Consider the following 26823-nt stretch of genomic DNA (forward strand, 5'->3'; position numbering starts at 1 on the left):
CTGCTATATTGGATGCTTAATTGATGCTTTTTTTTTTTTTTCCCTGTAGAATGATTTTAGTTTTGAAAAGAGAGATTGGATGACAGTCCGCCCAAGGGAATTGCCTACTGGGTCCCAATTGGTACGGGATCTTTTCTCACTTGAACATGCATTAAGCATTCTGTGAGCAGCATGTCTGGATTGTGATAATGTTTCTGTTCTTGCTGATTTTGTGAGTAGATAATGGGTCTGAACCCTCCGTTCGGAGTCAAAGCAGGCCTTGCAAACAAGTTCATAGACAAGGCTCTTGAGTTCAAACCAAAGCTTCTCATTCTTATCGTTCCAAAAGAAACAGAAAGGTATGCCTTTGGCAAGGTTTTATTATTCTATATGCATGTAGATCCAGGCGTTCTGGCCATGCGTTATGCACATGGGAGATCCAAGATGTCTATTAGGTTGGTCCATTGTTTTCTTGGCCCTGACCTGAGAATCATGCATTCATCAGGTGGGCCACACATGTATGTTGGATGTGGCCATTGGCCAAAACTTTCTATTCGTCCATCCTTTTGTACACTGGCCTAACTGGTGATTGGACCCTGCCTGATCTTTGTGTGATGTCATAAATGTGATTGGGCACATGGCGAACGGCTTGGATTCCAGATGAAAGGCCAGGTTGTTGTCTGTGGTTGGGCTGGGATCTTGCGAACGGCTTGGATTCCAGATGAAAGGCCAGGTTGTTGTCTGTGGTTGGGCTGGGATCTTGAAACTGTGGGATCTCTCTCTCTCTCTCTCTCTCTCTCTCTCATTTGGATGTTTCTTTACCAGGCTAGATGAGAAGAAGCAATCACCATATGATCTTCTTTGGGAGGATGGCGAAAAACTCTCTGGCAAGGTTGGATGCAGTAGACAATTTAAACATGTTCATTTTATACTCACTGATGATTTCATCAAGCGGAAGTATTCCGCCAATAACTCTTCCCCATCTAATGATCATAGCTGCATGATTTGCCTACACTAAATCTGAGCTATTGGTTGCAATTGTCCATTTCTTTTTGGACCAAAGTCATCATCTGATATGGGAAATATGATTGGGCCCACCATATTATTGAGCATCACATAACCCCTTTGAAGTAAATCTCCACAACCTTTCCTCGGTGTGGCTAATACCCATGTGCTCCTCTTTTACAGTCTTTCTACTTGCCGGGATCTGTCGATGTGAATGACAAGCAAATGGATCAATGGAACTTGAAACCCCCATTGCTCTATCTTTGGAGCCGCCCCGACTGGACCGAGCGGAACAAGGCCATCGGCATCAAGCAGGGGCACATATCTAAGGAACAGGAGGCCAAGCAGGGCCACATATCTAAGGAACAGGAGGCCAAGCAGGGGCATATATCCAAGGAACAGGAGGCAGCATCCATTGAAGAAAGTCACAAAGAGACACCAGCTTTGGAACAGGCAGCAGAGGACCATGATTTCTATGGTGGTCTCTCCAAGATCATAAACGATATGCCAATTCTCAACGATCAAGCAGAGGTGGTGCCCGAACAAGCAGGAGTTGTTTCCTTCGAGGAAGATATGGAAATCTCTCCATCCCGGTCCCCAAAATACAATGGCCTAGATGGCCCGAGGAGACATGAAGGTGATGGTGATGGGGGCGGCCGTGAGAAAAATGGGCATGGGAGGGAAATGTCCCAAGAAAATTCTAAGGAGAGGCGGGGACGTAAAGGGAAGCGCGCGAGGATGAAGGCTAGAATGTCAGAAAACCGAACTTCTCCGAGGATCAGTTCACCGCCCAAAAGAACTGATTCTAGAAACATCTTGGAAGCTCAGCCATTGGAACCGTTCGAGAATCGCTTGGAAAGAGCTGGCAGTGAAGAAGGCTTCCGGCATTTCGACCTTGGCCTTCCAGGATCCGGCTCAGATTTTGGAATTGGGTATGGATTGCAGCCGAGCATTCCCGATGATGACCTGAAGGATATTGAGAGACGGTATAGCTCAAACCGAGATGACCAGTTTGCCAGTGGGCCCCACAAATGGACAAGCAGTGGTAGCCTCAGTCTCAGCGGTGGTGGGATTCAGAGTATTGAGGAAGCGCTTCCAGGGTATGTCAGAGATAGAAACGTTGACACTTTCAGTCGTAATCCTTATACTGATGATCTCAGCATGGCTGAGAAGTATGCACGGACTACAGACCTGCGGCGGCATATCCACATGTTCGGTCAGCAAGGCTACCCTGATGATTTGGCTCAAAGGAACCACCAGTATCAGTTGGAACGGAGCTCAGGACCGGGTCAGCTAGGTTCACTTTCTTCAAGCCCCGGAATTGGCCAACTGGGTTCGCTTTCTTCGAACCCCGGACTCAGCCAGCCGGGATTACTTCCTTTACCATTCGGTTTCTCGAGTATGTCAGCTGAGCCTTCGAGGATGGGTTCGTCCGTGACACAGCGGTACGCCCCGCGCCTTGATGAGACGAACTATGCAAGGTCGAGGAGCCCATTAAGGCCCGAGGTGCCACTGGCACCTGGCATGGGCAGCATTTTTGACACAGCGCCCGGGTCGCGGTCCGGCTTCCATGCAGACCCGCGGGGCTTCGCGCCAGGCCCCCACCGGACTTTCCAGCACCAGGGGTCATCTGGGTGGCTTGATGAGTGACTGTAGTTTGTAGCCATTCATCTGGACATGCTGGTCCTCTTTGACAATGCAATTCGTACCACACATGCTTGTTTTGTTGTACTTGTTATAGAACTACTGATTTTCATTTCTAACAGGAATAACTTGTTTGAGGGTTAGGACAAGTTGAGAGGGTGATGGCCACCACCGTTGATTTTTGTGGGGGCTTACTGTGTTGTGTATACGAAATCCAGGCTGTTCAGATAATCATCTGCCCCGGATGAGTAGTCAGGGATAAAAATCAAGCTGTTCTGCGACTCAAGTGGGCCCCAGTGAAAATCAAGGGACTCAGGTGGGCCCTAGTGAAAATCAGGGTGCGTTCCAACCAGACCATCTTGTCTCATCACTGCCTTTCCGGCTTTTTCCACCCACTGAACGGGGACCAGATTATTCTTTTAACTGCCCAATTGCTGGTTTTCCCATGATTTTGGGACTAGGCAATCTGATGTGGGACCTGATATTTGGATGCTCTGGATTTGATGATCACATTGCTGCATGTGGCAGAGATTGTAGTTAAATAGGTCTCCGTTGATGTGCCTCTATTCACAGATGCATGAATTTCAGTTACAGCACAACCTTAAGTACATGGTCCGCTTGGGTTTTAGGTTTGCCAAATGTGAGAAATGGACAGACAGGATGAGGTCCGTGAGAAATGGACCCCCTCCCCCACAATGGAGATTTCATCCTATGATTGGATGCTCCAGATGCAATTTTGTGTGCAATGCATTATGGATTCTAGCCCATCACCATCAACGGCGACCCTCCAACGGCCGCATTGCAAAAGTGGGCCCCACAAGTGGACAAATCAGTGAAGCATAACTGTTGTCATTTTCAGGTTTCTTTTTCTGTGAAAAAATAATTGAAATTTGATGAGTCTTCGTCTCCACGCTTTTCACAGTCACTTTTTTACACCAATGGACAATTTCACCTTTCACGAGACAAATGTCACTTTTACAACGGATTAGGTGCAGCCCTTTCCGTGGGGCCCACCTTGATGTATGTATTCTACATCCACACCGTCCATCCGTTTTTCCTGATCATTTTTGGGGCATTAGCCCAAAAGTGAAGCAAACAAAATCTCGGACGGACCACATTACAGGAAACAATGGTGCTTGAGCGCTGCACCATTAAAAACTTCCTAGGGCCCACCATAGTCTTTATTAGCCAGCACCATTAAAAACTTCCTAGGGCCCATCATAGTGTTTATTAGCCATCCAACCTGTTGATAAGGTCACACAAACCTGGATGAAAGGGGGAAAAACAAATATCAACTTGATCCAAAATTTGTGGCCCACAATAAAATTTTAATGATCAATCACCACTGTTTCCCATGGTATGGTCCACCAGAGATTTGGATCTGCTTCATTTTTGGGGTCATGCCGTAAAATGATCCGGCGAAACAGATGGACAACGACATAAATGTAGAATACATGCATCAAGGTGGGCCCCACAGTAAGGGACACCTAATCCTTGAAGAACCATAAAAAACAAAAAGAAAAATTTCTTACTGTAGCCGATAATCAAATCATGGGATGGATTCAAGTTTCCAAACTACAAGAATTGAATAGATTGTTAACTGAAATAAATGAATTTAAAGGCAATTGGGTGAATGCTAACACACCTAATATCACAACAAGTGGATAAGGATCCATCACAACCCAAGTTACAATCCACAGGATGAACTGTATAATTAATCACATTTAGGAAACATATCTGGACCATCCATCTGCTGGGACGCCATGTACCCCAAAAATCACACCCTTCGGACGATCCTAACCACTTGTAGGGAACTTTGATTCTTACAAATTGAGGGTGAGAATAAAACAATCCAGTTAACTGTTAATGTTCAACGAGCCAAATTCTAACAGATGCTAGGATCACCCAGCAGCTATGATTTTTAAGGTGTGGCCCATCTACAGTAAGACACTAAAGATGAACAGTCCAGATTCTGTTTGCTTGTACCATGTAGACAGAGATAGTTTGATTGATGACATGGACTTGTTTCCAACATTGCTAGTCCAGCTCAAAACTTTCAACAATTTATCCATCACAGATTAAACGGTTGGGATTCAGTGAAATCTCAGGCAGCATATCCAACTGGGGTAGTTACATACGGGCGGTTGCGCCAGATTGAATCATTTGTTGTCCATTTTTGAACAATTGAGTCGTCTCAGCCTTTGATCAAGCTCTGCCATGACCGCTGGTTCCTGTTTCTTCCTTTGTTTGGTGATGGCATTGGTTGTCATGGAACCGATCTTATCGAAAGCCACCTGTAAGTTGTGATACAATGAATGATTAGATTGAGCTTTTTATTCCCCCTTTCTCGAGAAGTCGCAATAATACACTGGTCCAGATTATCCTGACAAAACCTGACTGAATTGTCGGCTGGACCCCACCCTCAATGGACCATGGCCTGAAGGTTGCACCTGATCAGAACTTAAATAGTGGAGTTTGACAGTTTTAACTGTTGAATGTGGGCCATTTAAACATTTTATAGTTTGGAGGTCATTGATCAAGATGGTTAGAACCACTCGATTGGTGCAAGTTTTAGGTTGTGGCCCATACTTGGTGGGGCCTTTCAATTAACGGATCCTGATAGGTGAGCTTGTTGCACACTTATAATAGGGTGGTCAAAATATTATAGTCTACAAGAGACTATGGTTTGAAGACTCGGCAACTTGACCTGACTCGATCAGCCCTGAGTCGAGTTGTGGCATTGAACCAAATCTCGTTGGACCAAGTCCGAGTCGATTCATACGAGTCACATCAGACTCATCTGAGTCTTAAGACCATACTAGATACCACTACAATCCCCATGTAAAAAGGCTATAGTGAACACATTTCCCCAACTCACTCGGTGCACGGATGGAAATCTTCACAAGGAATCCTCCCATTTCATGCAATCCAAATAGCGGATATTTTAAATGATTGGGATATTTTCTTTGACCGATATTCCACAATCTGGGTGACCAACCTCACAGTCCCACCAAGCGCCGATAGCCAAATGTCCATTTCCATGCAATCCAAACAGTGGACATTTTAAATGGTTCTGAAATTGTCTTTGACCCGGACCCTGGCATTCCCAATTTAGGTGGCCCACTCCAAGCAAGATCACATGGAATGATGCCATCTAAGCCAAATGAGTTTTGCTACAGCTGTATAGTAAAAAGAGTAGGTTTGAGGAATTGACTTACTGTCAGCAATTCGTCAGGATCGAATAGATGATGAGAGGTATCATGCAAGATGCTGACCACATCTCCAATCTGATGGGCAGATAGCAACTCCTCTTCCTTCATCTGCACTTAGTAAGAGAGCTTAGACAATCCGTTCTCTTGCTGAGCTTGTAAAGATTCATTAGTAATTTTCATTCGGTTATTCGAGCATGTTCTTCAGGTGGCCCGCGTGTGTATGTCAGTCCATTTTCTAATGCATGTATGGACCATCTGATGACCAGAAGAGACCAGCCTAGCCACGTGGGGCCTACCTGATGAAACGTTTTAGATCTCTCTCAAACATTTTCATTTTGGGTACATCTCCGTCCTAACTTCTGCTACAATATTCAAGGAATAAAATTTAAATACAGAAAAAGGCAAATGGCAAGAAGGGTATATGGAGAATTGGTTACCTTGAAGATTGCCAAGGCCACATGAAATAAAACCTTCGCCCCTTCATTGAAAAGAATGTCCCAAACCCTTAGAGTTGTCTGAAAACGAGTTTGACGGTGGAAGAATCAATATAATCAGAACAAGAAACTAATGTAAATGAAGAATGAATTTTTCTATCCACTCGAGCCCGGTGTGAAATGCGCATTAATCACCCCCGGTGAGGAGTCTTGAACACAAGATCTCCCCCGTGGGCCTCGCCCACCTTGAGTGTGCCCTTGCATCCCACAGGGGACCCCACTCGAGCCTGGTGTGAAAATGCCCCTGCATTAATCACCCCCGGTGAAGAGTCTCGAACACGAGACCTCCCGCTCTGATACCAATTTGATGGAGGACACTTAACCATTTGCTCTAAAAGCTCGAATTGTTAGAGCATGACGAATTAATCCCCTTATCTCATAGCCCAGGCCCCACATCTCATGGGTTAGGACCTTGGCTGAACCCCCTTTGTGGGCTCCAAATCACATGGGTACCGCCTCACATGGGCTGCTCACCCCGAGTGTATCCCCGCATTCCACAAGCTACCCCACTCGAGCCCGGTGTGAAATATGCATTAATCACCCCCGGTGAGGAGTCTCGAACACGAGATCTCTCTCGTGGGCCTCGCCCACCCCGAGTGTGCCCTTGCATCCCACAGGCGACCCCACTCGAGCCCGGTGTGAAAATGCCCCTGCATTACCTAAAAATGAAGCCATCCCATGCATGTTGAACATTGACCATTGGTTGTTCATTTTCCGAGCCTCTTCATCTGCACAGCACGCCTGATAACCAGCAGGATTTTGGGGCCAGGAAACATTCATTGTGGGGTCCATGCCATCAACATCCTGAATCCCCTACACGTGCTGCATTGGCAAGCATGTGTGTTTGTGTTTGACGCTTGAAGAGGGGCATTTGAACTTAGCATTCCTCTCTTGCAGATGATGAGCCTATACATGCAGAAAGTGTGAAATGAAGCAGCAGCATATTCGAGTGCAAAGCAGGGAACTGAAGAACGTGTCTATTTCAAAATGTTAGCAAGTACAAAGACATAGGAAGTGAGAGCGCAGCTCCAAAGCGTGATTTGAAGCAACAGTGGCACCTGGTTAGAAGGACCAGGGCTGCAAGTTGGGTTTGGGTCAACCCAAACCTGATTGACCCAACGCAAGTTGGGTTGGGTCAGGTTCCGGTTGGAAATGCCAACCGGATTTGAAATTGGGTTGGGTTTGGGTTGAGCAAATTTGGGTCAAGTAGGAAATAATCACATGTATTTGGGTCAGGTTGGGTCCAATATAGGTGAATTTAAGTTGGGTTTGTCTCGGGCACCTCAGGTTGGAATTCGTGTTAGATCCTCTTATGGTGAGGTCGGGCTTGGGTTGACTCTTTACCTGACCCAACTCGACTGAGTTGGACCCCTTAAGATAGAACAGGTTACTAAAAATGAACCATGAGCCTCAGAGGCATGTGACCACTGCTGCTTGAAGATCAACATATCAAAGTGCATGGGCCTATACTTGTGTGGGTCCATCATTTGGAAGTTCCCAAGCCCCGCCAATCACTATTCGGCCCACATTCAAATGCTGCTGGCTAAAGAAGAAAGGGAGTTCTAACCTCAGAAGGCAAGCTCTTAGAGAAGAGGCACAAGAACCACTCTGTTGTTACAAGGGAGACATCAAACTCCATAGCTTCCAAATGAGCGGCAATCCTGCAATATTTTTTTTTCAGCTGTGAGGAAATTCAAGCAATGCGAGAGGAATTTTATGATCATTGTGGCCCAATGGCCTGTCAATCCAGACAACTGGTTTGTTGAGCCCCACCGTAGGTGGACAATGCCCCCCAAAATCCCTAGATCAGACAATGTCAGTGACCAATATTAGGACCTTATAAAGTTGAATGTAGACCATTGTCAGAGAAGAGCCGAGGTTTTTACCGAAAATTCCTTGGGAGTTGTCATTTTACCAAATAACGCTTCTGCTAATCGAAATTATGGTGAGGTGCTTTTTGAAGAGAGAAATTAACAAAATACCCTCGATCATTTTTTTCTATTTAAAAAAGTGGTGTAAAGTTGAGAATTGTGTGGCTGACATGGCATGTGTATGACATCCAACGTGTCCAACATATGCACTCTGCCATGAAGACCAGACAAACCAAAAATACGACCGATCAAATCATCAGATGCGTTAAACATGAATTTGAATATGTTGGGTTGTGTACATTGCTTTTCACGGCGTGGCCCACCTTATGATTGGATTGTCCAAATGTCGGGTTCATCTGAATACCATGGTGGGTTGCATTTGTTGGACGAGTTGTATGCGACACACATACCATGTGGCCCCCATAATTCTTGACTTTAACACCTTTGAAAGAGAAAAATCAAAAGGGCATTTTGGTCATTTCATCCGTAAGAAAGCACCTCCCACTATCTGGTAAAATCAGAATTACAGAGGAATTTTGAGGTAAGCCTCAAGTGCAGGACATTGTATCTCTGACTCCTTGTTACACAGAAGAAGATTCAAAGAAATACCGATTTAGCCCAAGAAAGAGAAAAGCAAAATGAACATTACCTTGGGCACTTTTTAGCTAGCAAATCCTTGAACACCCTTTGCTCGACATGGCATCCGGATAAGTTTCCGGTGTAGCAATTGTTCACTAGCACGTTTTCCAAGAGGACAGCAAGCAACCAGAATGCATCTTCCTCCGTTTTCATCACCAACAACAACAATGCGGCCACGTAATTTAAACCCTGCACCATCACATAAGAACTCAATCTGTAATCAAAACAATCAGAATTTAAATATCACGAAGGATCTGGGCCATTCATCAGGTGGACCCTGCCATGAATGTGCAATGGCCTTAAATTAGGCCTGTCTGGTTATTTGCGTGGAAAATATGGACACCCACATGTGGCTCAACAAATGACGGACAGACCTGATGATCTGGCTATGGCACATACACGGTGTGGTTCACTTCATGAATAGCCTGGATCCATCATATGTTCCAAATTGGCATGTTTGGGGAGATCCGAATTCAGTATCAGAGCTCCAAAGGTTTAAATTGGACCGACAACAAACAAAGCCGACTCACTTGACAATACCCGACATCAGAATCCCGAAAAGAATACCCAACAAGGACCCGTCGTAGAGATGCATGTCCTTCAGGTGTGTCTAGCCAAGGATGACCAGGGAATGTTCGTGGCAGATCCTGCATACATTCCAAGGAAGAATTGAAATGAGTCAAGAGCAGTGAAAGACATTGGGAAGTATCATTTTCTATTTATTTATTTATTTTTTAATGTTAACACAATTTTTATTAAATTCAAACCATTGATCTGATGGCCCTCACTGTGGATGGTCCTGAAACCATCCATATTGGACAATCCCAACCTTCCTATGTGTGTCCAATAAATAGCTGGTTAAGAGGCAATATACAGCAACTGTCCATAATCAATGAAAAAGAAACCGAGCGTTAAAGGGTTATGATCTTCCAATATGGGTCCCAACCCTCATCCAAGGTGTGTCCCAAAAGATCAACAATTTGGATCGTCTAATATTTGGCTCAACTTGTATGGGATCATGTGTATCAGAAAACTGTATGTTTGTTGATGAGTGGGACCCTAGAATTCCTCTTTTCCTTAATACATGTATGTCATGTTGAAAATACATGCTTATGTGCCTAGGTTTGAATGCATAGTGAGAGGCATGCTTGGTCTAATTGAACTGACATATAGTGTCGTCTAGGGTGCAAATCGGGCAGGTTGGGTCAGGTTGAGGGTCAACCCGAGCCCAAGTTGACCACAAGAGGACCCAAACCACAACCCGACCCGACCCGAATTCCTCTATAGTCAATATATGATCCAACCCGACCCAAATACAAGTAATTATTCTCAACCTGATGTAACCCGACTAGAATTTGCTCAACCTGAACTCAACCCAATTTCGAATCAGGTTGATGTTTCCAAACAAAACCTGGCTCTGGGACCTTGACAACCCGAACCGAACTCGGGTTGGGTTAGTCGGGTTTGGTGACCCAAACCCAAGTTGCAGTCCTAGTAATGTCATCATATTGCTACTCAACTAGCCTCTAAGATTTAAGTTAGTGGCGAGCTCAAGGGAAGAAAAGCATGCTACCTTTTAGAGGTTTAATGAATGTTGTAGAGAATTGCCTTTGAGTTCTCCAATGTTATGAGCTATACCCAGCTACAACAAGGGTGTGGGATGATATGATGTGAGAACTTTAGTTGCAGAAACCTTATACACAACCTTCAAATCACGGTTTGGACTCATGGTCTTGGTCATGCTTGTTAACATTTTGAAATAGACACTTCCCCCCTACAATGAGGATGGCGTTACACTTAATTGAAGTTGGATTTGTTATCTGTGATGAAGTATCTGGTGTATTATAGAGGAAAAATGGTTCCTAGATTAGAGTTTTAAGGTCCCATATTTCGAAGCCAGTTCCCTTGGTTGCTTTATTGCATATTTCTCAGGTGTTAGGATTTGTTGGAGAAAGCTTATTGTTATTCCTTGATGAAAGCTAGAGATGGGCCACAAAATATCAAACTTTTTTACACCACTACATTTATAAGGCTTTCTTCACTCACCATAATTTAAGAGACACTACACACTAAACTTTAGGAGAAACACTACACTAGAGTCTTGCGAGACTCACTAGAAGACACCTCACCTCACTCTCATAACTCTTATATGTTTTGGGCTTATCCTAAGCACCACCCAATGCACCTATTTATAAGGGACTATTAACAGCTACAAACTTTCTAACATCCCTCTTAAATGCACTGCCTCTAGCCATCACCTAAAACATTTCTAGAACCCAACTTAGGCACAGACTTTAGGAAACAACAACTTTCTAGGGCATTCACAATAAACCCTACTGGGTTCGCATATTGCAACTTTTTTAAAACCTCTTTTCAAGCTAAGAAGTGCCCAAGGTATCTTGACATAGCACTGACAATCATACAGGCAATATGAAAGAGATATTTGTTGAATTGGAAGAGTCAATACATGGGAAGTCACTTTCGGACATTCTTTTAAAATTCTAGTAAAAAGGCAAAGGCAAAGGCAAAATTATGATCCAAACAAAAATGGAGAACATAATTACATCTCTGACATCTACTATGTTCTAGCCATGAAGAACAACATCTTAAGTCTTGGCAAGTTTTTGAAAAAAGGGTAAAAAAGTTGGAATACGCAAACCCAATAGGGTTTATCATGAATGCCCCAGAAATTAGAAGCCATTTCCAGAAGTCGGTGCCTAAGTCAGCTATTATGGATAGTCTTAGGCGGTGACTAAAAGCAGTGTATTTAAAGGAATTTTAGAGAGTTTGTAGTCGGTGGATGGTTCCTTATAAATAGGTGATGTTGGGTGGGGTATAAGATAAGTCCAAAACATGTAAGAGTTGTAAGAATGATGTGAAGTGTCTTCTAGTGAGAGTCTAGCAAGATTCTAGTGTAATGTTTTGCTTAAAGTGTAGTGAGTTTAGTGTGTAGTGTCTCTAAAGTGTGGTGACTCTAGAAAGCCTTGTAAATTTTGTGTAGTTATAATAAAAGTACGATATTTTGATATTTTATGGCCCATCTCTAGCTTCCATCAAGTCACTCAAAAGTTCTCTCCAACAAACTGGCATCAAAACCTTGTTCCGACCCAATACAATAGGATTTGGCTGGTAAGGATCATGGTAAACATGTTTTGAGCACCTATGCACAATACCTCTTGTGTTGTGCCAAGAAACAAGAAGATATTGGAACCAAACTTGTGTTGGGCGGTGAGAGGACTCCTGTGGAATCTCGTATGCGCTTTGTTAGGGCATGGTTGTTGAGGGTCAAATATTACATATCAGACCCCAGTTATTGCCTGATTTTACGTATATGATAATGCTTAATGTCATATTTTAATTGTGTTCTTATTGCAGGATGTAATCAGGAGCTGGGACTGAAACAGGGTGCTAAAAGCATAAATTTAACGCTCAGAGTACACCAAGGCAGGGGACAGACCCTAGGAGACCGAGATCGATGGATATACACGCCAGAAATCCGAGGAAACCGAGAAACTGAAGCTCAAGTGGCTTGAAAGACGTCCAAAATGCAAGATCACAAGGTTCTCACCATCCGTTCGACTCGAAACTTTATACAGGACCTGAAGACCATATATTAACCGTACACGTCGAAATTCAGCAGTGAAATCCTCGTGGAAGCAGCCCAACGGACAGATCAGCCCATAAATTAGTAATTTGGGGCTCACCGGATATCTGGATATGCTTCAATCTCATTGTTAGCGCTTTAACAAGGCTGGGGAAAAGGATGAACGGAGCAGATTTGACACGAACTTCACAGTGGATGCCACATGAGGTTTTGCGTGCACTGACTGCACGCACATGCGAGCTGCACCGGACCAACCAAGATCGGTCAGCGAGCGCTGACCGATCCAATCTCAAGTAAAACAGCGTCCGCGGGGTGCGGACGCTGGTTCAGGTTGTGGGCCCCACCCATTGTCCATGTGGACGATCCAAGCCGTTCATTCGTTTCAAGGGTTAGCCAAAACCGTCGCCTAGCTGTCCTTTTGGTCCCATGCACACACACACAGGCAGATTGCATGTAAACGCAGGAATGGACGGTGGGAACAAGGATCGCATGGGCCACACCGAATCCAACATGAAGCCAACCAATTCTTACTGGTTTTTCGACGTGAATTGAATGGTCGGAGTGGATTCTACACCTGGCATCAAGCAGTGGTCCGCCGACCATCACAGCGCTAAAACGCGCAGGCTCTGTTTCGCAACAGAGCCCGCGGTGGAATGTTGTGGGCCACCATATGAAGTGATCAGTCCGATCTGGACTGTCCAATGGACTCCAAAGGACCCTGTAACCATCACCTAGGTGGAGAAATCTCACAATACTGTGTGAGATCAGTTTTGATCGTGTAAACATCAGACGAACGGCGGCGAGATAGATCAGGCGAGCTGCATCAAGAGACAGCCAAAACCATCCATTTCCAGTTGTTTTTTCGACGCCAATCCAATAGACGGAGTGGATTTGCTTGCTAATCAACGAATGTGGATTCCACAGCGTCCAGCGCAACTCGCGGTGCGCAGTCTGCAAAGTCCGGGAAATCCGGACTTTCCGGCCGTTTGTGGCTCACCTTCTTCGATCCATTTGATGATCCACACCATCCAGGCTTCAGAATCAGGGGTCTCGACTAGTCCTAGGTGGTCGGATTGACCGGACTGGTTGCGCTGTCGTCCCAGATTCAATGCAAACGCAAGTTCTTTTTAGAGCCTTCGTGCGCAAAATCAGGGGAGGGCGAATCCTTTCGCACTGCGTAAAGAGAGTCGGTCCTGCCGACTCTGGCCACGGGACTGGTCCTCTATATAAGCAAGAGAGAGAGAGAGAGAGAGAGAGAGAGAGAGAGCCGAAAGGAGGGGAGGGGATCTTAGCTCGGTTGAGGCTGGAACGTGAAGACAGGGAGAGCACGGTTCTCTTTTTCTTATTCTCTTTTCCTTTTCCTGATCTTCTTTGCTGTTTTTTTTTTCTTTCTTTCTTTTATGACTCCTAAGGTCATTAGCCTAATCATGGTCGGCTAAACCTCTTAGCTAGGGCTAAGAGGTGAAGCTTGTAGTGAGATGGGAGACTCTATTTGTTGATTTAACTATTTAATTGTGAATTGAACTTGATTGTGGTTTAATTATTAAGGGAATGTTTGTAGTTTTTAATGGTCTATTGTGACTGAAATTACAATGGGTCTGTGATAGCTTTGAGCATGTTCCTTTCCTTTTATGTTTATGACGTCAGGAAGCCCTGTTGTTCACCATTGTCTCATGGGCATGGTCGGATGACGGTACCCTTCCTAACATTCATAATCATCTGATTGGTTGGTAATTAGTTTAATTCTTTTGTTGACTTTGTCCCCTGGGCATGGTTTGGTGATGGAATCCATTCCAATTCATATACATTTCATCTCTTTAAAATTATATCTGAGGAAGTTCAGTTTAATTTTCATAATGTTGATGCAGCCATAAGATCTCCCTGATCTCTACAAGTGGATCCTCTGAATCCCTAGTTTCTTATCTCTGATTTCTCTTAAATTTTACAATAATTTCTCACCACCATTCATCAATTTATATTTGATTTAGATTTTATCTTAGGCTACTTCTATTTCTACCTAGTTTCAGGTAACATACAGGTATCAGTCCCTTGGGATTCGACCTCGGTCTTACCGAGTTTATTACTACATCACAACCCTGCACTTGGGGAGTGAACAATGGTCGAACATCACCAAAGTATCCCAAAACGGCTATGTGATGGCCATTACATAATACTAACAGTGGTAACCATTACACGTTACAGGGTTGTAATGGCCGTAATGGCTGTTTCGGAAAAATTGACTTGGTAGCTGTAACAGCCCCGTAACGGTCTATTACATAGCTGTTTTTTTTTTTTCAAATAAAAAATAAAAAATAAAATTGTAATGGCCTCTATAGTAATGGTAGTGACAGTTCTGGCCAACGTTACTGTTATGGAATACCTTAGAAGTGATATTTACTTCAACAAGAAACTCTTCTTGTAGGAAACAAAATATAAGAGTCTAACAATGGAGGCAAAGATGTGAAGAACATGGATTGAAATAGCGGTTTCGTAGTGCAAGTCGCCTGGAGACCAAAACCTGTACAACTAACTGCGCCAGGGAAAAGAATCAAAGAAGCATCTAACTCCATCACACTGAAACCAAGACGATTGGCCTAGTTCACTGACTCGGTTTCAAACAATATTTAGAGCGTTATTTCTCAATACAGGTGGAAAGTGAGACATAGTGTTTCATGAATAAATAAGGCGTCTCAAAATTGCCAACAATTCCAATCAACCCATCCTAAAAAATTATCACTGTATTCATGAAATTAGGGTGCGTTTGAAAATATAATAGACTTCAAATTTTGAAATTCAAGAAGGTGGAAATGAATCGTCTAATATTTTTTAGGCTATAGGCTGTGTTTGGATATAAAATGGACTTTTGATTGTGATAACTAAGGTTCAAGAAAGTTGATATGAATTATTCCAATGTTTACATATTCATCATCTCCAATATCCTTGCAATTGTTTGTTTACAGGTCCAACTTAAAACAGAAATAAGCGTCCAAATGCCCTATACATTCCAAATAGGGAATTTCAAGTTCAGAACTTAGTTTGTAGATGTGGGGCCCATGGATGGTTATCGAAGCCATTGATCTAATGACCCCCATCATGGATGTACCATTTCCTGAAATTTTCCGAATTGGAAAATCCTAACCATTGAATCTTTGGTCTTTCCTCCATTGAATCTGGTTCCTTCGTGCATTTCCTTTTAACCATGTATTTGCATGCCAACAACAGGAAGGTTAAACTTAGACTGATTGAGAGGATATTCTGAGAATGGTCCATCGGTGATGGGGGCTGTCAGATTAATGGCTTGGATAGACCAACCATGGGCTCCACATCTACAAACTAAGTTCTGAACAGCAAAGTTCCCGGCTGGAACGAATAGAGAACTCGGCTTCCAGAAATAATCAAAGCTGATTGTTCACTTCAAAAAAAATATATATGGGAACATGCTTTAACTAGCATTATTATACAACACACGAGGAGCCCAGGACATATGACTGGCCTGACTTGTTCTGTTTCGGACGGATTACTCATTTAGTTGCCCACCAAAACCAAGACGACTCGGCAGATTCAACTAAGTTTCGGATGATTTCAGAATCATGAATGAAAATAATCCAACTTTGGGCATTTCACTTTGTTGCCACTTAATTATTGCAATCTAAAGCGATTTTATATCCAAACATAGAATCACCTAACCAAATTCAGCATAGATTCAAAAGAAATGCAGCATTCATTGCATTGATTCACTGGAAAATGATACTAATGAATCAAGAAAAAGTCAAACGCCATTAACCCGGAAGAACCGAAACCCAATTCTCCAATTGCTATAACAATCTTACAGGATACTGAGTAACTCACATGATCAATCTGCCGTGTTGCTGGCGTGACCTTCCCCTCCACGGCCTGGATCAAATCATCGTAATAGCTATCAGGCACTGTTGATCGCTTTCTCGAAGCACCCGAAACAGAGAGCCACACCTTGGGCCTCAGAACAGGTGGGATCCCCTTCCTTATAAGCCTCTTCAGTGCTATTGTGTTGGTGACGATGGATGGCCTGAGCGAAGACACTGCGATGGCTTCTGATAGGGAAGAAATCTGTGGTTGCAGGTACCAGTTGGCGCCTTTGCTGGCCTCGAGGGCCCACCATACCCGGCCCTGCTGCCGCACCCTCTCCGTCACCTCATTCAGGACGTTCACATCGTCGACGTTCCCTTCGACAGGGAAACCATACAGATCCTCAAAGTTCACTGAAATGCTTGCCTTCTTGGTGGCATTGGCAGCTTTGTAATGCGGCTTTTGGGGTTGGAATTCAGGAGAGAATTCTCTTTGGGGATGGGTTCCAAACATCTCCTTAGAAGTATGAGATCAAAAGGGGAGAGAATTCAGAAGACTTTGATTGGGTTTTTACAATGGAAGAAAAGGTTGGATTCAAGAGCAGGATAGCTTAGAAAAAACCCATGTCTTTGAAAAGCCATGGAATGGCATTTTGTTGACGCATTTTAGCTTGAAATCTGACAAGAGAGATTTTTTATTTTTTATTTTTTAAAAATTTTAAAGGAGATTTTTGAAATGGGATATTTTAAGAGCAAGATGTGGTTAGATTCACCAGCAGAGTATGTTAGCAAAAACCCATGTCTTTTAAGGCATGAAAAGGCCTGTTTTTGTAAGGCATGAGAGCTTGAAATCTGATGAGAAGGGGAAAACAAACTCTTTCAAATTCACCAACAAAGCAGGTAAAAACCCAAGATTTTTTAAGCCAGGAAAGGCCTTTTTTGAGACTTAAAGAGCTTAAAATCTGATGATTTTTCTAAGGCAAGGTGTGGTTAAACTCACCAATAGAGCATGTAGGCAAAAACCCAAGATCTTTTGAAGCTATGGAAGGCCTTTTGAGACCTAAGTGCTTGAAATCTATGGTTTTTCTAAAGCAGGGTGTGGCTGAATTCACCAACAGAGTATGTTAGCAAAAACATGCTTTTTATAACCATCGAATGCCTTCTTTTTGAGGCATAAGAGCGTCAAATCTGATGAGATGTGATGAGAAAAAAACCAAAAAGAAAAAACAAGGTGTGGTAAATTCACCAGCTGAGAATGTTAGCAAAGACCCAACATATTTGAAACCATGAAAGGGCTTTTGTTTCGAAGCACTAGAGCTTGAAATCTAAAGAGGGGAAAGAGGAAAAAAAAATATTTTTGAAGATGGATTTTGTGAAGTAAGATATGGTAACATGCACCAGCATTTACAGAGCAATGTTAAGGCCTTTTGATGAACTGGAAGTGAAAAAAATGTGGTTTTTTGAAATGGGTTTTCAAAAAATTCAGTGAATTTTGGATTCATGAGCATTGTTTCTCAGAAACAAGCAATTTTTTGGTACAAAAGATATTGAAAAAATAAGGATAAGAGGCCCAAAGACTGATTTTTTCATCTGGATTTTAAAAAATAATAATAATAATAAAATTCCTTGAGAAGATGACAGATGAGAAAAAGACAAGATGTTTCAACACATGGAAGGTTGGGAGGTGGGTGTTTGGTATGCAAGAAAACCCATCTTTTTGCTGTTAGTGGTACATTTCTGGGGTTTTCGATTAAAAAATGAGTTTTCTTTTTTTAAAAAATTAATTATTTTTTATTATTTTAATTTTAACTTTTTAGGGTTTTTTTTTTTTTTTTTCAATGGAGATTGTACTGGAGTTGGTTAGAGTAAGTAAAATTGAGATTCCAAATGGTCATTTTAGGAAATGTCTACTTACACTGGGACCCGAATAACGTACAACACCTGTTTTAAGCAGCACACCCAAGCTATGTGGGGCCCACTATATTTTATTTGTATATCTACCCCGTCCATCAGGTGAAAAATACTATTTTAACCGTACATACAAAACATCATCCTGATAAAAGCTCTGATGGGCCATACCAAAAGGAACAAAGTAAAATTTCTCTTAAAACCAATAAGTTCACGTGATGTACCCGCATGAACTTTACATGAGGCTGATTTTTTAATATTCACTTCATCCTGGGGGTTTACACCTGATTAACGGTTTTGATGAAATAAAATATCATGATGGCCCCACGCACAAACCTACGGTTGGAATTCTATCCCCATCGCTCCCTTCCGTGTAACTCACCTGAGTTGTGGATCTAGATGTTATCTACCGTTCTAAAACCGAGGATGAACCTGATGAACGGATGGGATTTCAGAAATACAACTGGTGGGCCCCACGAGCTTTGGGTGTTTCTGCGCACTTAGGTAACTCAGTACGATATAGCGTGTACAGTTCAACGTACTGCGTTAACTCAGTACGATATAGCGTGTACACTACAACGTACTCCATTCATCACTGTGGGGGGTTATGATGAGTTATGTGTTTTATCTACTCCATTCATCCATTTTAAAATATTATTTTAGATTATTACCCCAAAATATAACTATATCCATAGCTCAAGTGGACCACACTAGGGGAGACAATGCTAATTGATCACATACCATTGAAATCTTGAAAGGGGCCAAAAAAGTTTTAGATCAAGCTGATAGTTTTATTTTCCCTTCTTCCATGTCTTTGTGAGCTTATGAACAGGTTCGATGACAAATAAACAACAATGTGGGCCCTAGAAAGGTTTCCACGGTGGACATCATTATCCCCACTTTTTCCTGTGGTGAGGTTTACTTGAGTTTTTTGTGTTCTTAAATTTTTTGGATCAACCAATAAAATAATCTAAAAAAACGAATGGACGGATTGGATAAGATACAAATATATTTATGGTGGGCCCAACAAAGTTTACTCAGTGCGATAAAGCATACTGATTTACCTCAGTACGCAATCCGATTTCTGCGCTAAGACGGTGGACGCGGATTTCCTGCGAAAGCCCTGCGAAGGAACACCCTGCGCGAGGATGCTGGGTGGGGCCCACTACAATGTATATGTTAAATCCATTCCGTCCGTCCGTTTTTATAGATCAATTTAGGGGACGTGACCAAAAATAAAGATGATAAAATACTCAAATTGGTCACACGAGAGGTAAAATTGGGGAAAGAAATTTCTACCGTTGATACCTTCCTAAGCTCTACCTTGAGGTTTATATGCTATCTAAACCGTTATAAGGTCATTCCCAATGGGATTACTTGAAAACACCAAAAATATATAATTATATCAAACTTTTATGGCCATGAGAATGCTTCAACGGTGCTCATTGAATTCCCACCTTTTCCTCTCGTGTGGCCCACTTGAGTCTTCGATACATTTAAATTTCGGTCGAACGTCCTAAAATGATCTCAAAAAACCGATGGACAGGGTGGATTTCTCACAAACATCTTGGTGGGCCCCAACCAGCATTCTTGCGCAGGAACTTCCTGCAAAAGACTTTCGCTGGAAATCCGCGTCCTAAGACGGTTGTTGTAGAGTATTCCGTCCGTCACACTGAGCGTGGGAGAAAGATGGGTGGTGGAGCACGCGTGGTTTTAATTTTCAAAGGACGACGATGCTTAGGTTAATGCCACTCGCGTGTGGGGACTTCTCATTTACACGCAGTCACACGTGGATAAATTAATATATATAACAATCTAATCTTTCCTTCTGATTGAAAAATAATATTTAAATCTTTTATTTTGATAAATATTCAGTTTTACTTATCAGGTGGCCCACAATATACTAAGTAAACTCGCATTGTTCATCGTAACTGTCCATTTGTTTCCTGGATTGAGGATTACATGAGGTGTAAAATAGTTTCAGTGATTTGGATCCAAAAATAGGATCCAACCTGGTGGATGGATCTGATCAAATACATGTATTACGATCTCGCACGTGTACTTGCACTTGTTTGGGAAGCGCCACTGCGCGTGTGGAATTAGAAAAACTTGCGTGTTGAGGGAGTGAAAAGTCGGGACGAAATTACGAAAATGCCCCTGTCTTGTCATAAATGTCCCTGTCGTTTTCATAGGGAATGATTCAACCCGGGTTTTGTGATATTCCGGAATTGCCCAAAGATGTTGAAAGAGGGAGATAAAACGGTGGAGCACGGAGAATATGGTAAAGCCATCTCTCAACCGTACACTTGTTAAGGTGATGTATCAATCAAGTCCATTCAGATACTGGGGCCTACCATTTATGGCTTGTTTTTTAAAAACAACACATTTTGTAGATTTTTTTCCATCTGGACGGCAGGGATTGATTCAACGCTAGGAAATGAAAGTAGTTAACGGCATACTGTTCAATGTGTCATCCACAGTGCATGCGCCGGACGGAAACGGATTGGCTACGCCCCCTGCCACCAGCTCGGTGGCTGGTGGTCTGTGCTCTGTGGGCCTACCATAGTTTATTTGTTAATCCATTTCGTTCATCCATTTTTACAGATCATGTTAGGGATTTATCCCAAAAATTAGAGGGATATGAATATCAGGTGGACCACACCACAGGAAAACAATAGTGATTGGATAACCACCATTTAAATCCTCCTAAGGCCCGCTGTACTGTTTATTTGACATCCAATCTGTTTATTAGGTCATACAGACCCAGATGAAGGCAAAAAAAGCAAAGATCAGCTTGATTCAAAACTTTTATGGCCCCCAAAAACTTTTTAATGGTCGAGGTTCATTCAACACTGTTTTCTTTAACGTGGTCCACTTGAAATTCGGATATAACTCATTTTTAGTATAGTACCATAAAATGATCTAGAAAATTAGATGGACCGCATGGATGAAACATATACATCATGGTGGAGCCCACAGAGCACCGACCACTAGCCATTGGCTGGTGACAGGGGGAGTAGCCAATCCATTTCCACGCCGGACATGCTTGTCGTGTCGATTGGCCGACACATGTGGAATATCCATATCCCATGATCCTTACCGTCTGATTGGTGACCATCAAGATGGATGGTTGGAAAAAAAAATTAGCAGTCCAAATCCTAACATGGACCGGCAAAATGGCTAGACGGGGTGGATTTCTCACGAACATCACAGAGGGCCCACCCAGCTTCCACATGTTCGACTCAAGTTTAAATACTAAGATTATATATATAAAGAAAAAGCTAGCAAATTAATATGTAATTTACATTCCCTAAACCATAGGAATATCCTTCAACGGTATTTGTAGCATTTATATGCCAGTCAGTTTAGTGGGCCTGCAAGCAAACGTGTCTACTACTTGAGTGGGCCCCACTGTGATGTCTACGTTGAATCCACTGGGTGTATCACCTCATGTTTGGGCCACATGATTGGAAGTAGCGTATAAGGCAACAATTATCATATTATTATTTTTTGTGTCACACCAAGAGAAATAACTCAGAGAAAGGCTTCACCCTTGATTTTATAGGCTTACCGTCGTAATTACATGAAATCCAATCTAACCATTAGATTTGACATATAATTTTAGTCATATGGACCAAAAATCATACCCAATAACTGACCCAGCTCGAACTTAGTTTGGCTCCGTCCTCAAGCTTAACTGGCTAGCTTGCCTCGTTTCGATTAGCAGCTTGGGCCACTTCAAACCGAGTTCAAGCCTATGTGACAATTACTCAAACACATGGAGTACACTTTCAATTTCTCAAAGTTCACAAAACAACGTCAATGGTTTTACAAATATTTTATCAAACACTTGATAAGCGTCATCAAAATCAAAATATGAGAATAGTTTTATCATATAAAGTTTTTTTTTTTGTAATGATTTATTTAGTGAATGCACCTTCTTCACTGCCAGCCAATCATGCACAGAATATCAACACTTTGTCGAGTCATTTTATCAAACACTTGGTAAGCAACGTCAATATTAAAATAACCAAGTCATCGAATTAATTCGATTTGAGTTGAGGTTTAATCCGAGTCAATCTAAGCTTGGACAAGCTCTAACTTGGCTTGAAATTTTTTCAAGTTCCAAAATCAGCTCAAACTTAGTTTCAGACCGAGTAAAATAGAGCTTTTGCAAGCCGAATCAATCGAGTTAACCGAGCTAACTTATGTATGGCTTTATCCACCAAAGCCACACCCTAGTTATCTGAGGACACCCAGTCAGCCGGTCATTCAAATTTTGCCACGTCAATTCACCGCTATTGGAGGTGGATGCCGTTTGGTTGGTGACTCCAAAACTAGCCAGCTAACCGGTGTCAAAGCTCTACAAACCCATCCTATATGTGCGTTTAATCTATGTTGCCCATTCATTTTGTCGTACCATTTTAAAATATGAACCCAAATGATGCATATCCTTATCTCAATGGCCTACATCATAGGATTGGGGCCTGGATGCCTGCCATTATAAATTTCTCAGGGACATGGAAGTTGTGGATCAAGCTGATACTTGCATTTTCCATTCTTCCATGTCTACTTTGGACCTTGTCAACAAATAGATTGGATGGCAAATAAACATTACAGGGGGCTTTAGAAAATTTTTAATTGTTGTTATTTAATTAACACTGTTTCCTTTGCTGTGGTCTACGTGGGATTTTTTTTAAACCATGATCGTCCAATCAATGTTATTTCCTGTGGTGTGGTCTCCTTGAGATGTGGATCTGCCTCATTTTTTAGCTCATATCATGAAATGATACCAAAAAATAAATACACAATGTTGGATAAAATGCATACATCATGGTGGGGCCCACGGAGCTTTGACACCACGTAGCCGGCTGGTGATGCGTTCTGGCTGGAGGTGGCCTTGGCTGGAGGTGGTCTGGGTTTCACCACCGAATCCGCGTACTGCCAACAGCAGATCCAAGGCAAAGAAGAGAGAAAACACGGAATATCCTATTTATGTCCGACCGATCCTCCCAGTCAAAGAAGAGAAAAACGACGGATTTATGTCCCACCGATCCTCCCCATACAAGTATAATAATTCCCTATTATCCAGACCGTTCATGTGGAAAGCATGATTTTCCTTTAGACAAGAATTACACAGATATTACGATTCTAACATCCTGTTCGTTGATCCTGCAAATGGGTCATGAGAATGAAGAAAACCTTTTTTGATGACAATCCATTTGCAAGAAACTAATCTGACAGTTAGTATTATCTATCTGAAATCTGGATCTACAAATGGACGGTCAGGATCACTGAATCGTTTTCAAATGGATACGTAGTGGTAAGCAGGTACACGGTTTTGCGCGTGTCTCGCAGGCAGTTAAATAGGCGCTGTCGACCATTGTCCTTAAAATGCTCCAGGGGTATTCCTGTCAATTCACAACGATTAAAACGCGTTTTGGTCGGTTGAGTAGTAATGGCAGTCATGTAATTAAATCAAATAACAGAGGCTTTTCCATTTCAACGAGGCTGTTATATGATACTCGGGCACCGTATGAAACCTGATACGCAGGCAATCGTAATTTGTACGCGTGGCATAGATTAGCTGGAAACGGATTGGCTACTCCCCCTGCCACCAGCCAATGGCTGATGGCTGGTGCTCTGTGGGCCCCAAAATGATGCATTTGTTTCATCCATGCCTTCCATCTATCTTTGTAGATAATTTTATGCTATTATACCAAAAATGACTTATATCACAATCTCAGGTCGACCACATTACAGGAAACTGTAAAGTGTTCAATGAAGGTCGACCATTAAAAGATTTTTGGGGGCTATAAAAGTTTTGGATCAAGCTGATCTTTGTTTTTCCCCTTCATCTGGGTCTGTATGACCTAATCAACAGATTGGATGTCAAATAAACAATACAATAGGAGGATTTAAATGGTGGATATCCAATCACTATTGTTTTCCTGTAGTGTGGTCCACCTGAAAATTATATCCATCTCAACTTTGGGAAAAAGCCCTAAAATGATATTTAAAAATGGATGAACGGAATGGATGAAACACGTACACCATGGTGGGGCCCACTAAATGATCACATAGATGTCTTTCCTATCCAAGCCGTCCAAGTAAATGGATATCCAGTGATAAGAGTTAGACATTTCAACGCTCAGATGTCCCGCACAGATGACACCTTGGTGGGAAGTATCTACTCTAGTGTGTGTTTACTACAAACTAGTTGAACTGTATCTCATCCACAGTACACGTGGCACATGTAGAGGCGAATCGAGACCGTCCAAGTTGTTTACTCCATTGAGGGTGGACCATACGCCAAAAATCCTATAGATCGGACAATTCAAAGCGTGTCCATATTGATGTGATGACGTGTAAAAATGCCACACGTAAGATGTTTTTGTTGTGTATTTCATACATGATCTTTATTGGGCCACATCACTAGGTGGGGCCCAAAAAATGATCCAACCATGTGCACAAAAGGTTCGAACCATGTTGATTTTAATATTTTGATGGGCCAAAACCTGACATATGGCACGTGCAAACACGCGCACCTGTCACCACACGTGAAATGAAATGAAAGGGTAGGTATAATGAGAAGGGCCCATGAATGAATTGAATGCTTCAGGTATATGATGGTGGAGTGAGGAGGATGGGCGATGCTTTGAAGAGGTTGATTAAGAGTTATTTGATACTCGGGCAGCGTGTACCACTTAATATACGGGCACTCGAAATCCGTACACGTGGCATACCTTAGGCTTCTTAAATAGTCCCAACTGCTGGTTGATGGACACTTGTTGTGAAATAGGACCCTCGGATATTTTAAATTTTAACCGTCCCATAAATGTCCACCCATCCCCTATTCAGTTAGTTATATATATATATATAAGGTGTAGTTTCGTAAATGGGAAAATAAGGTTTGAAAATTAATTTGGCTGTTAAAAATTTAAAACGTTAAATTTAAGTACTTACGAGTACTGAATAATTTGATTAGTAATTTGTCAGAAAAATGTCTGATGTTTGCAAGTAAGCACTTTTTTTTTTTTTTTCAGTAAAAATCTATTTAATAAAAACAGACGTCAAATGTCTAAAAATTGACAATTTATTATATTTGTCTTTATTATATGAATTTCTATCTTTAGTAGAACATAAAAATAATAATATTATTGCATTACCATCAAATTTGGCATACATATAAATGTATCAAATATAATTCCTAAATTGATAGATGCTATACTTTTTTTAATAGAATAATTATAACTCTTCGATTAGTGGAATATGAGATTTTATACCAGCATAATATTGGACCATTTATCTCTATTGTCCCACCTACAATATATTTTTGGCTTGATGACCTTTAATCAAAAAAATGCTTTTGTTAGGAAAAAATATTCTCATCCCGGTGAATCGGTGGACCACATGTACACATTTTTATTTTATAGATGAAGTCATCCTGAGTTTTAGATATGCTTCTTGTTTGGCACGTCCTAAAATGAGATTGTAATATGGATGGACAAGGTGGATTTCTCGCAAACATCACAGTGGGCCCCACTTAGAATCCCAGGGCAAGACTTCTTGATAAACGCACGCTTTAGCAGGAGTTCTGCTTGGATTGTGAAACCATGACACATTAGGGTCCGTTTGGATAGATGTATTCAAGTGGAGTAGGTTGTAATGGGGTGGAGTGTACAGTAAACGAAACCATTTATTGCCCGTCAGTGGATTGTCTCCAATCCAATTGGAGTAGACGATCCAACGCCCACTTGGTGTGCACGTTTGGACGGTTCACGAAATCCATGGATGGTGGATGTGGTGGATGTTTGGCGGGCATGCCCATGCAATCCAACAGTGAGAGTGTTTGGATGTTGCAGAATTTGAAACTGACGGCCACCACTGTATTTGAAAGGGTGCCATGGACTGGATTGGGTACTTCATGGGGCACTATGATGTCTGTGTCCCATCCACGCCGTTCAATAGGTACCGTCTAAACCTGTGTCTCATCCACGCCATCCATATATATTGACCTATTAGATGGTCAATACAGAAACAACTTTCTGTGAATATCCCAAATTCTACTGACCACATTACAGGAAAATAGATCTCCATGAGCATCGACCATTAAAGACATTTTGGGGCTATGAAAGTTTTCGATCAAGCTAATTTTTGCAGTTCCCCTTCATCTGTTTATTGTCTACAACATCAACATATTGAATCTGAAGTCGTGGATGAGATTCTTAGATTGAACGGTCATAATGATGGATATCCAATCACTATTGTTTTCAGCTTGTGTGGTTCACCTGAGATTTATATACCTTTAATTTTTGAGATGAAGTCATAACAAATTCAGTAAAAGTGGATGAATAGAATGGATGAAAGACATATATTATGGTGGGGCCCACTGTGTAAATGCTGGAGTTGTAGAGCGTATCTCAGTACGCAAACCGATTTCACATAACCCGTATGAGACTGTCCATTTCAAATATGGGCCGCACATTCATGGATGTGTTTCATCCACTCCGTTCATTTTGGTAATCGATAGAATGGGGAGATCCATGTCAAATTAATACTAGAGATGTCGAGATATATCAAAAGCACAAAGAAAATCCATTCAACCCACACACAGACTATAATATATTAAACCCTTCGGCT

General features: G+C 42.1%; 2 protein-coding genes across 8 annotated transcripts in view; one reads left to right on the top strand and one right to left on the bottom strand.

Moving 5' to 3' along the window:
• LOC131219563 (protein ENHANCED DOWNY MILDEW 2-like) overlaps positions 1-2771 on the top strand; it is a 39040-nt gene extending 36269 nt beyond the window's left edge. For 4 of the 7 annotated variants that reach the window (XM_058214773.1, XM_058214777.1, XM_058214779.1 and 1 more), the window contains 4 exons: positions 50-121; positions 220-338; positions 805-871; positions 1168-2771. In XM_058214773.1, the coding sequence (XP_058070756.1) occupies positions 50-121; positions 220-338; positions 805-871; positions 1168-2634 (1725 nt within the window). In that variant the 3' untranslated portion in view covers positions 2635-2771. The remainder of the gene's footprint in view (positions 1-49; positions 122-219; positions 339-804; positions 872-1167) is intronic. The other 3 variants (XM_058214775.1, XM_058214776.1, XM_058214778.1) reach the window with 3 other exon arrangements.
• Positions 2772-4185: 1414 nt separating this feature from the next.
• Positions 4186-17806, bottom strand: LOC131219565 (uncharacterized). The gene is made up of 7 exons (XM_058214780.1): positions 16298-17806; positions 9375-9491; positions 8855-9033; positions 7902-7995; positions 6278-6355; positions 5847-5948; positions 4186-4922 (listed from the first exon to the last, which is right to left on the bottom strand). The coding sequence occupies exons 1-7, from the start codon at positions 16784-16786 to the stop codon at positions 4788-4790; spliced, it is 1194 nt and encodes a 397-aa protein (XP_058070763.1). The 5' UTR covers positions 16787-17806; the 3' UTR covers positions 4186-4787.
• Between the last annotated feature and the right edge of the window lie 9017 nt (positions 17807-26823).

This window comes from Magnolia sinica, chromosome 11, assembly GCF_029962835.1.
Source record: "Magnolia sinica isolate HGM2019 chromosome 11, MsV1, whole genome shotgun sequence".
Lineage (NCBI taxonomy): Eukaryota > Viridiplantae > Streptophyta > Magnoliopsida > Magnoliales > Magnoliaceae > Magnolia > Magnolia sinica.